Source organism: Carcharhinus amblyrhynchos, chromosome 32 (genome assembly GCF_965287045.1).
Source record: "Carcharhinus amblyrhynchos chromosome 32, sCarAmb.v2.hapA, whole genome shotgun sequence".
Classification (NCBI taxonomy): domain Eukaryota; kingdom Metazoa; phylum Chordata; class Chondrichthyes; order Carcharhiniformes; family Carcharhinidae; genus Carcharhinus; species Carcharhinus amblyrhynchos.
Window position 1 is genome coordinate 4,811,196 of NC_137355.1, and position 12,235 is coordinate 4,823,430.

At 43.2% G+C, this 12,235-nt stretch overlaps 1 protein-coding gene across 4 annotated transcripts in view; it reads left to right on the forward strand.

Moving 5' to 3' along the window:
* vps13c (vacuolar protein sorting 13 homolog C) overlaps positions 1-12,235 on the forward strand; it is a 298,634-nt gene that overhangs the window by 95,246 nt on the left and 191,153 nt on the right. For all 4 annotated transcript variants that reach the window (XM_080216043.1, XM_080216044.1, XM_080216045.1 and 1 more), the window contains 2 exons: positions 7,851-7,980; positions 11,098-11,215. In XM_080216043.1, coding sequence (XP_080072169.1) covers positions 7,851-7,980; positions 11,098-11,215 — 248 coding nt within the window. The remainder of the gene's footprint in view (positions 1-7,850; positions 7,981-11,097; positions 11,216-12,235) is intronic.

A 12,235-nucleotide genomic window follows, 5' to 3' on the forward strand; every position in this document is an offset into this window, starting at 1 on the left:
GATGCTAATGAATAAGATCATGGCTGATCTTTTCGTGGACTGAACTCCACTTACCTGTCTGCTCACCATAACCCTTAATTCCTTTACTGTTCAAAAATGTATCTATCCTTGCCTTTAAAAACATTCAAAAAGGTAGCCTCAACTGCTTCACTGGGCAGGGAATTCCAGAGATTCACAACCCTTTGTGTGAAGAAGTTCCTCCTCAACTCAACGTGAGGTGAAGTATGTTTTTCCCTCCTTGTTGGTTTCCTCCCCATTTACTGCACGCTGGGTCTTTGAGCGATGCCCTTTAGGATCCGGCCAGCTGGGTCTGTGGTGGTACTACCAAGCCACTATGGTGATGGACCTTGACGTCCTGGTACATTTGCGCCCTTAGTACTTCCTCCAAGTGGTGTTCAACATGGAGGAGCACCGATTCATCAGCAGGAGGAATCCTTGTCCACATTTGACCTGGTACCATGAGATTTCAGCGGGTTCAGAGTCAATGTTGAGGACTCCCAGGACAACTCCCACCTGATTGTATATCACTCTGCAGAGTATAAGAAGGATTAACGTATTTATAAATTGGGCCTATAAATAAATTAATTTCAATATTGATAAGCGTAAAATGGTGCATTTTGTAGATGGAACGGAGAGGTTAAATTGAGTAGAGGTGCACAGGGATACAGATTGAGTAGCAATGCAGTTTAATCAAGTCATAAAAAGTATAATCAAAATCTTGGGTCAATTCTCGTCCAAAAGCAGAGAATTTCTGTTAAACAAATCAAACCCTTGCTCGACCACGCAGATGACTGTGTGCATAGTTCTATTCCATGTTACAAAAAGGATATTGAAACGTAGGAAGGTCGAGGATGACTTATTTCCATGCTAAATATTAGCTGTCAGGCGACTGAGGAATCCAGTCTGCATCTCTGTCGCAGGTAGGGCAAATGATGTTGGAATCATGGAGTCACATGAGCAGAAAAGGCCCTTCAGCCCATCAAGCCTGCATTGACAATATCGACCAGTAAACTCTCTCTAATCCAGTTTCAAGCACTTGTACCATATCCTTGAATGTTTTGATATTTCAAGTGCTCACAAATTTGATAAGAGTTTTTTTTTGAAGGGGTAGAAGGTAGATGAGGACAGTGCAGTTGATGTTGTCTACGTGGGCTTTAACAAGGCCTTTGACAAGGTACTGCATGGTAGGTTGTTGCATAAGGTTAAGTCTCACGGGACCCAGGGTGAGGTAGGCAAATGGATACAAAATTGGCTGGTTGTAGAAGGTTGTTTTTCAAACTGGAGGCCAGTGACTAGCGGTGTGCCTCAGGGATCGGTGCTGGTCACTATTATTTGTCAATTATATTAATGATTTGGATGAGAATTTAGGAGGCATGGTTAATAAGTTTGCAGATGATATCAAGATTGGTGGCAGAGTGGATGGTGAAGAAGGTTATCTAGGGTTGTAGTGGGATCTTGATCAATTGGGCCAGTGGGCTGACAAGCGGCAGATGGAGTTTAATTTAACTAAATGCGAGGTGATGTATTTTGATAGACCAAACCAGGGCAGGACTTATTCAGATAATGGGAGGGCATTAGGGAGAGTTACAGAACAAAGGGATCTAGGGGTCCAGGTTCATAGCTCCTTAGAAGTGGAGTCACAGGTGGGCAGAGTGTTGAAGAAGGTATTCAGCATGCTTGGTTTCATTGGTCAGAACGTTGAACGCAGAAGTTGGGATGTCTTGTTGATGTACAAGACATTGGTAAGACCACAGTTGGAATACTGTGTACAGCTGTGGTCACCCTATTATAGAAAGGATGTTATTAAACTAGAAAGAACGCAGAAAAGATTTACTGGGATGCTACTGGGACTTGGTGGCTTGAGTTCTAAAGAAAGGCTGGGTAGACTTGAACTGTCTTCTCTGGAGTGTGGAGGCTGAGGGGTGATGTTAGAGAGGTCTATAAAATAATGAGAGGCATAGATCAGCTAGGTAGTCAATATCTTTTTCCAAAGACGGGAGTCTAAAAGTAGAGGGCGTAGGTTTAAGGTGAGAGGGAAAAGATAGAAAAGTGTCCAGAGGGGCAATGTTTTTACACACAGCGTGGTGAGTGTCTGGAACAAGTTGCCAGAGGTTGGAGTAGAAGCGGGTACGGTTGTCTTTTAAAAACTGTTTAGACAATTAGATGAGTATGAAGGGTATAGAGGGATATAGATCAAATGCGGGCAATTGGGATTAGCTTAGTGATTAAAAAAGGGGGGTGGTTTGGACAAGTTGGGCCAAAGAGACTGTTTCCAAATTGTAAACCTCTGACTCTATGCTCATCCAGATACTTTTTAAAGGTTGTAATGTTTCTGGCCTCCGCTACATTCTCAGGCAGTTCATTTCAGATTCTGACCACCCTCTGAATGAAATTTGTTTTCTGAAGTCTCGTATGAATCTCCTACGCCTTGTCTTAAAACGATGCTGCCTTGTGATTGATCCCCTCAACCAAGGAGAGCAGCTTTTCCCTACTCGCCATGTCCGTATGCCTCATAATCTGAAACACTGCAATCGTGGTCCTTTTCTGCTCTAGTGAAAACAACCCAAGCCTATCCAGTTTCTCCTTATCTTCAAATGCTTCACCCTAGGCATCACCCTGGTGAATCACCTCTGTACCCTCTCTGATGCTAACACATCCTTCTACAGTGAGGTGACGAGAACTGCACACAGTATGCCAAATTGGCCTAACCACTGCTTTGTGCAACTCCAACATTATCTCCTTGTCCTTAAATTCTGTGCCATGACTGATAAATGTCGACGCCCCAAATGGCTTCTTATCTATTCTGTTCAGTTGCTGTGCTGACTTCAGTGATCTGTGAATAAGCACCTCAGATTCCTGTGTCCTGCCATTCATTCAAGATTCCCTTGTCGTGTTTCTTCTTTCTAAGTAAACAACCTCACACTTATCGGAGATGAATACCATCTGCCACTGCTCTGCACATTTGACCAGCCCATCTATATCTTCCTGTAACCTACCATCATCTTCTCCACTGCTGACCACCCTACCAATCTTGGTTTCGTTTGCAAACTTTCTTAACATTGCCTTTTATGTTTTCATCTATGTTATTTGTGTGTGTAATAAACAATAAGGGTCCCTGTACTGAATCTTGTGGTGGTTGGTGAGATGAGAGAGAGGTATGCTGATATTCTAGGGCATGCTGATATAAAAAAGGGAGATGCAAGGTGTTTTGAAAAGCATGAAGGTGACAAGTCACTAGGACCCTATTGGGATCTTTCTTAGAATATAGAGGGAGGCAAGACGGGAAATTGCCAGGGCCTTGTACAAAATCCTTGTATCCTCTTTAGTCACAGGAGCGTGAAGGGACGCTCCTTTAAAACTGAGATGAGGAAGAATTTCTTCAGCCAGAGGGTGGTGAATCTGTGGAACTCTATGCCACAGAAGGCTGTGGAGGCCAGGTCATTGAGTGTCTTTAAGACAGCGATAGATATGTTCTTGATCAATAAGGGGATCAAGGGCTATGGGGAGAAGGTGGGAGAATAGGGATGAAAATCATATCACCATGATTGATTGAATGGTGAAGCAGACTTGATAGGCCAAATGCCTAATTCTGCTTCTATATCTTATGGGAAGGCCCCAGAGACTGGAGAATAGCCCATCTTCCTTTGTTTAAGAAGAGCAACCAGGATAATCCTGTGATTAAAGACTGGTGAGCCTTACATCCGCGGTAGGGAAATTATTGGAGAAGATCCTTAAGGACAGGACTTGCTCACATTTTGAAAAATATGGAGTTATTAGTGATAGGCGGCAGGTTTTGTACAGGTGAGGTTGTGTCTCACAAATTTGATTAAGTTTTCTTGAGGAAGTGACAAAAAGGATTGATGAGGGGCAGGGCAGTGGATGTTGTCTACATGGACTTCATTAAGGCCTTTTGACAAGGTGCGTCATGGCAGGTTGACACAGAAGGTGAAGTGGTAAGATGAGCTGGTAAGATGGCTACACAACAGGCTCAGTCATAGGAGACAAAGTAGTGGTGAAAGGGTGTTTCTCTGACTGGAGACCTGTGTCAGAAGTCTGACAACACCAGGTTTAAGCCCAACCGATTTATTTGACAGTAAACTCGCAGGCTTTCAGGGTTTGCCCCTTTGGGTGAATGGAGAGTTCTGGCCTCAGAGCACGTAACAGCACAGACAGATTACAAACGGGGCAAACCCCGAAAGCTTGCGAGCTTACTATCAAATAAATCGGTTGGACTTGAACCTGGTGTTGTCAGACTTCTTACTGTGTTTACCCCAGTCCAAAGCCGGCATCTCCATATCATGGAGACCTGTGACCAGTGATGTTCCGCAGGGATCAGTGCTGGGAGCCCTGCTGTTTATAGTATACAAACATGTTTTGGAGGAGAATGTAGGTGATAATGATTAGTAAATTTGTGAACAACACTAAGATTAGGGGAAGCTGCTGATAGGAGGATCATTCTCCAAGGCGGCCTTCACGACACACGACAGCGCAGAGTCGCTGAACAGAGACTGATAGCCAAGTTCCGCACACATGAGGACGGTCTCAACAGGGATCTTGGGTTCATGTCGCACTATCTGTAACCCCCGTGACTTGCCTGGGTTTGCAAAACCTCACTTACTGTACTGTCTGGAGACAATACACATCTCTGTAACCTGTGATCAGTGCTCCTTCCACTCACATTGTCAGCCACTTCAGGTCTTGAACAGCAGGCTAGGTGTAAGGATTCGCATTCTAATCAGTAATCTCTAAACTGTCTGTGCTTTATATGCTCTGTCTGAGGCCAGAACTCTCCATTCACCTGACGAAGGGGCTAACCCCGAAAGCTTGTGAGTCTATTATCAAATAAATCAGTTGGACTAAAACCTGGTGTTGTCAGATTTTTTACTGTGATAGGAGGATTGCCAGAGGATACAGCACGATGTAGATGGGCAAGAGATTTGAGTGAAGGAATGGCAGATGAAATCTAATGCAAATGTGAGGTGATGGATTTTGGATGGTCTAATGCAGCAGTGAAGTATACAGGAAATAGCAGATCCTTTAGAAGCGTTAACACACAGCAGGATCTTGGTGTACGGGTCTACGGTTCCAGAAAAGTGGCAACACAAGCAGTTGGGGCGTAAGAGTATAAAAATTGGCAAGTCATGTTGCAGCTATATCAAACTTTAGTTAGGCCACGTTTGGAATATTATGTACAGTCCTTGTACCACACCATCAAAAGGGTGTGGAGACTTTGGTAGGGTACAGAAAAGGTTGTTTAGTTTGGAGGGTAGTACCTGTGAGGAGAGATTAGACAAACTTGGTTTGTTTTTATATGAACATTGGAGGCTGAGGAGCGAACTGACAGAATTGTAAGAGGCATGGATAGAATGGATAGTCAGAGCCTTTTTCCCAGGGTAGAAATGTCAATTACAAGGGGACGTAAGGTAAATGGGGGAAAGTTTAAAGGGAATGTGAGAAGTACCACAGAGGGTGTAAGTGCTGGAATGCACTGCCAGAGGAATGCATTGCTCCCAATAAGGCTAAACTAGATAAGAAGGGCACAAGTGAACAAGACAGGAATGTATGCCAATCCTGCAGTAACATGACAACCATCACTGATACCCACTTTTCAATTCCAGATTTATATATGAACTGTAGTTGACTGGAATCCTAGTGTATTACCTCCTGGATTACTAGTCCACTGACATTAGCACTATGCTGCTCAAACCTGCTATCTCCCTTCCTCTAACTTAATCAGGTTAACAAATCTCGCTAAACTTGGGGTGATGAGAATGCGGAACTTGTTACCACATGAAGTGGCTGAAATAAAAAGCATAGATTAATTCAAGAGGGAACTAGATGAGGCAGAATGAAATATAAAGATGTGTTGATGGGGTGAATTTAAGTAAGGAGACTTGTGTGAAACTTAAGCACCAGTATGGAACTGTTGGGCTGAATAGGCTGTTTCTGAAGTGTATCTCAACTGGTTCTGGTATGTAGATTTTGAAAAACAGAAACATACAATTCAGCCCAACTGGTCTCGGCTTTTGTTTACGCTCAACATGGGCTTCCTTTCACTCTTATCAGCAAATCCTTCCCCTCAACTGGTTTTTAAGCCTCTCCTTAGAAGCATCTGTGCTGTTTATCACTACTTGTGTGGAGTTTGCCTGTTCTCCCCGTGGCTGTGTGAGTTTCCTTGCACAGTCTGAAAGATGCATAGCTTAGGTGGATTGGCCATGCTAAATTGCCCATTAGTGTCCCAAGATGTGTAGGTTGGGGTGGATTAGCCATGGTAAATGTGCGATGTTGCGGGGATAGGATGGAGGGGAAGGCCTGGTTGGGTGCTGTTTTGGCACTTATTCAGTGGGCCGAATGGTCTCTTTCTGTACTGTAGGTGTTCTATGATTTTATGGTTCTACTTGTGGTAACAAATTCCACAATCTAACAACTCCCTTGGTCAAGGAGTTTCTCCTGAATTCTCTCTTGGATTTATTAATCAATAACTTTTATATTGATGACTCTTGAGATCTGCACCTCCCCCACAAGGTAATGGCTGGAATTGTGAAAGGTTACATGGCAATGCTCTGTGGGTGCTGACTTCAATAACATCTTCCAGTAGGTCGTGTAGAAGCTTTTTAAAATGTGAATAGTTGTGGTAATATTGTAGGCGTCTCTTTACGACAATACGAACAACTCTTTTTCATGATCAAAGTAGGCCATCATAAAGTGGTAAATTATACATTGATGCAAGAGATCAGCTAGATCAGTGAATAGTTAAATTTCTGCTGTGCCACTGGGGAAATGACCAAGCAGAGATTACACACCACCCACAAAAAGGAAGCGTCACAGGCTGCTCCCACAAACTGCCTTCATCGCTGATTCAGAGCAATTTAGAGTTTGCTACCAAATAAACCTGTTGAACTTTAACCTGGTGTTGTGAGACTACTGTGTTTAGCCCAGTCGAACGCTGGCATCTCCACATCAGAACAGTTTAGGCAGAGATCTGGGAACAGGTCTCAGCTGTTTGTGGTTTGTGGTGTGGGGAGACTGGGAAACAGCAGCAATTAAAAACACTTCATTGAAAAAAAAATTGCAGGCCTCCAACGGTGAACACTGTTTTAACTGGGTTTGAGACACTTCAAATCAACTTGCTTTTTCTAGTTTAGAGGTGGTGAATAGGAGTTTATCACAGGTGCTGATGGGGTCTTCACTATATTTGATTTGGATTTATTATTGTCACATGTATTAGTATACTGTGACAAGTATTGTGTGTTGCGCGCTATACAGACAAAACATAATGTTCATAGCGAAGGAAAGGAGAGAGTGCAGAATGTAGTGTTCCTGTCATAGCTAGGGTGTAGAGAAAGAGCAACTTAATGCGAGGTAGGTCCACTCAAAAGTCTGGCAGTAGGGAGGAAACTATTCTTCAGCCAGTTGGTATGTGACCTTAGACTTTTATCTTTTTCCTGATGGAAGAGAGAATGTCCGGGGTGTGTGGGGCCCTTAATTACGCTGGTTGCTTTGCTGAGGGAATGGCAAGTGTAGGCAGAGTCAATGGATGGGAGGCTGGTTTGAGTGATGGACTGGGTTTCATTTATGGCCCTTTGTAGTTTCTTGTGGCCTTGGCAGAGTAGGCGCCATACCAAGCTGTGGTGCAGCCAGAAAGAATACTTTCTATGGTGCACCTGTAAAAGTTGGTGAGAGTTGTAGCGGACATGCCAAATTTCCTTTAAAGCCTTTAATCAACAGATGGAGCTGTTTTAAGCTCTGCACAGGGCTCAATCCTTCGCACCTTCTTTTGGGTTTAAAATCTTTTGAATTATTTGTCCAGGAATGAATAACAAAACATTTATAAATTTACTTTTCTGCAGTTAAACAGCATTAGCCACAATGACCAAAAAGCAACATCCCCAGGTTTATCATTGGAGGAAATTCTGGAACGTGCCTATGAAAAATTTGATGTGGAGCTCAGAAGCGTACAGCTTTTGTTCAGCAAGCCAGGTACAGTTTTTATCTTGCTCTGTTTAAATTAACTTTTCCCTTCCTTTTATAGTGGAGAGAGTGAGAGAGAGCGTGTGGATGCTGAAAAGGTGTTTTCCCTTGTGAAAGAGACGAGAACTGGGAAACACCATTTAAAAATAAGACGTGCTATTTAAGATGGGGATGAGGAGATTTTTTTTCAGAGAATCGTGAGTTTGTGGAATTCTCTTTCAGAGAATGACAGAGGCAGGGTGATTGAATATTTTCAAGGGCGAAGGTAGGTAGATTCTTAACCAACCAGGGTACCAAGTGTAGGCATAAAAGTGGTTTTGAGGAAACAGTTAGATTAGTCATGATCTTATTGAATGACTGAGCAGGCTCGAGGGGCTGAATGGTCTACTCCTAATTTTTCTGTTTGTATGTCGTTAGTGTGCTCATGTTTTACACAGCTAAGGGACTGTGCTTCTACCAGGCACTTGGGAGATGGTGTCAACTGTAGCGCAGTGGGTAGCAGCCTTGTCTCGGAGTCAGAATTTGTATGTTCCAAAACTGATCGCAGACTGGAGCACATCATCCAGGCTGACTATGTCGTTAGAGATATTTCAGATTAAATGATCAATCAAGGTCCCTTGAAGTGAATGTAAAAGATCCCGAGACGCTACTTTGAAGAAGAACGTAGAACAGTACAGGTCCTTCGGCCCTCGATGTTGTGCCGACCAGTGCAACCAATCTAATGACCCTCTAACCTTAACTATTCCAATGTTATCCACATGCCTGTCCACTCACCATTTGAACACCCTTAAAGTTGGTGAGTCCACAACTGCTGCAGGCAGGGCATTCCACGCCCTTACTACTCTGAGTAAAGAACCTACCTCTGACATCCATCCTGTAATTACCACCCCTTAATTTGAAGCTATGTCCCCTCGTGTTAGCCATCACCATTCGAGGAAAAAGGCTCTCACTATCCACCCTATCTAACCCTCTGATCATCTTGTATGCCTCAATTAGGTCACCTCCTCTTAACCTCCTTCTCTCTAACGAAAATAACCTCAACTCCCTCAGCCTTTCCTCGTAAGACCTTCCCACCATATCAGGCAACATCATCGTAAACCTCCTCTGCACCCTTTCCAATGCCTCCACATCCTTCTTATGATGCAGCGACCAGAACTGCACGCAATACTCCAAGAGCGGCCACACCAGAGTTTTGTACAGTTGCAACATGACCTCACGGCTCCGAGATTCAATCCCTCTACCAATAAAAGCTAACACACCGTATGCCTTCTTGACAACCTTATCAACCTGGGTGTCAACTTTCAGGGATCTATGCACATGTACCCCGAGATCTCTCTGTTTGTCGACATTACCAAGAGTCCTTCCGTTAGCCCTATATTCTGTACTCCTGTTACTCTTACCAAAGAAGTTATGAGTTCTGCTGGTGTTCTAACTAATATTTATTGCTCACCCATAACCTTTATCTTATCGCTGTTTGTGGGGCCCTACTGGGTGAAAATTGGTTGCTTTGTTTCCTGTGTTACAGCTCTGACCAGATGTAAAGAAAAGTACTTCTTTGTCTGTAAAGTAATTTGAGCTGTTTTAAGGTTGTGAAAGAAACTGGGCTTGGATTCCAAATCTCTTCAATGTATCTGTATTGGAAATGTTAATCCTGAAAGTGTTGCGTGTGGATAACAAATGCAGAAGCAACTTACTTTTTAAAAAAAAATCATTCGGGGGATATGAGGGCTGCAGGCTGGGCCAGCATTTGTTGCCCATCTCTAATTGCCCTTGATGTGGGAGGCTTGCTGGGCTATTTCAGAGGGCACTTAAGAGTTAACCACATTGCTGTGGCTCTGGAGTCGTGTGTGTAAAGAACAAAGAAAATCACAGCACGGGAACAGGCCCTTCAGCCCTCCAAGCCTGCACCGACCATGCTGCCTGATTGAACTCAAACCCCCTATCTTTCTGGGGACCATATCCCTCTATTCCCATCCTATTCATGTATTTGTCCAAGTGCTCCTTATAAGTCACTATTGTATCTGCTTCCTGTACCTACCCCGGCAGCAAGTTGCAGGCTGAAGGGAAAGCAGCTCCTGCGTGTGCAATCTTTTTTTCATAGCTAAACTCCTCATTTCTGCCAGTATTCTTGTAAACCCCTTCTGTAATGCGACTCATGTGATTACATCCTTTTCACTCATGATAACCAGATTGTAAACACTGGCTGTGGTCTAATGAGTGTTTTATACATTTTTAGCATAACCTCCTATTCTCAATGATTGACCTATCATAGAACTCTTACAGTGCAGAAGGAGGCCATTCAGCCATCAAGCCTGCACAGTCTCTCCAACAGAGCATCTTATTATCCTTGCAGCCCCACATGTTTACCCACTGTCCCCCAACTTGCATATCTTTGAACACTAAGGGGCAACATAGCATGGCCAATCCACTGAACCCATAAACCTTTGGACTAGAGTATGAGAGTATCCTGTATGTTGTCTCTACCCATACTGTAACCTTCAGGGATCTGTGGACATACGCTCCAAAGTCATACAATTATAAATTGGAGTGGGAGTAGACTCAAGCTTGTTATATTTCAGTCATAGCTGTCTTTCTGCTTCAACTCCACTTTATCATACCCCTTTATTCCCCAAGAGACCAGTATTCTATTTCCGTCTTAAATATAGTCAGCTCTTTGAGGTAGAAAATTCCAAAGATTCACAACCCTTTGAGTGAAGAAGTTTTACTGCATCTTGGTCTTAAACGTTCGACCCCTTATCCTGAGACTGTGTTCAGGATTCCCCAACTGGGGAGAGCATTCTCTTAATGTCTACAATGTCCAGCCCCTTCAGAATTTTGTATATTTCAGTAGATCACCTCTTACTCTTCTAAACTCCAGAGAGTATAGGTCCAATTTACTCAGCGTTGTCTTGTGTGGATTGGTGTCCACTTTTGCTTTTCATACTCCTGTGAATCTCTCTGGAAAAGTTTATTATGTTAAAGGTGCTGTACACAACTTGTTATAGAAAGGTGAAATCGGGGTTTCTTGGGAATGGAATTAGAGTATAGTATATCTACTTCTGTCGATGTGTTGTTCAACTATTTCTTGATGAAGGAGTATTAATAAGTGCAATTTTTCTTCTTCAGGTCAGGATTGGAAATCGGCGCAGAAACAGTGCTCCTCATCTCAGCATATATTACAGCCTATGGATGTCAAAGTGCAGCTTTCTAGAGCCATAGTGGAGAAAGATACCAGAATGCCCAAGTATGTTCACTAGTGGTTTCATTTCTGTCTGTAACAATGAACTAAAAGCATTATTTAAAAAAAAAACTATGGTCTGATATATTAGCATGGAAGTGCCTCTGTAGCTATGCCATTTATTTATATGGAAGCAGCAGTATTAGTTGAGGTGCAGGGTTAAAATAGCAAGGACATGTTTTAAGGAAGAGTCACATACTTTGTGAGACGTTGAACATAAGAACATCAGAACTAGGAGCAGGAGTAGACTCTCTGTCCCCTCGAGCCTGCCATCCAATAAAATCATGGCTGATCTTTTTGTGGACTCAGCTCCACTTATCTGTCTGCTCACCTTAATTCCTTTACTGTTCAAAAATGTGTCTATCCTTGCCTTGCAGAGTTTGTACAATGATCTTACTGTAAGGTAAGTGATAACATTTCACATGTACACAATGAAGCGTGGAACAGGAAAAGAGCATTAACAAGGTGGAGACAGACAAAAGGTTAAACCTCCACTCTAGTCTTGATGATCCTCCATTCCATAAGAAAGATCCATAAGAAGGATCTTGATGATCCTTCCCTCCAGAAAAAGGCCATTTGGCCCACTGAGTCTGCACCAACAGCAAACACACCCAGGCCCTATTCCTGTAACCCTCATTTACCCTGCTAATCCCCCTGACAAGGTCAATTTAGCATGGCAAATCAACGAAACCTGCACATCTTTGGACTGTTGGAGGAAACCGGAGCACCTGGAGGAAACCCACAAGGACAACGGGAGAAAATGCAAACTCCACGCAGACGGTGAACGGAGGCAGGAATTGAACCAGGATTCCTTGCGCTGTGAGGCGGCAGTACTAACTACTGTGCCACCCTCATAACATTAACTCTATTCTCTCTGCGCAGATATTGATATAACTGCTGAGAGTTTCCTGCATTTTCTTTTTTGTTTCAAATTATAGTGCCTGCAGTAATTTAATTTAGTCTTGTTTGAAGTCGATAACTGAATCTATACTGTTTAGTTGTATTTTGACAGCCCAAGGCAACAAA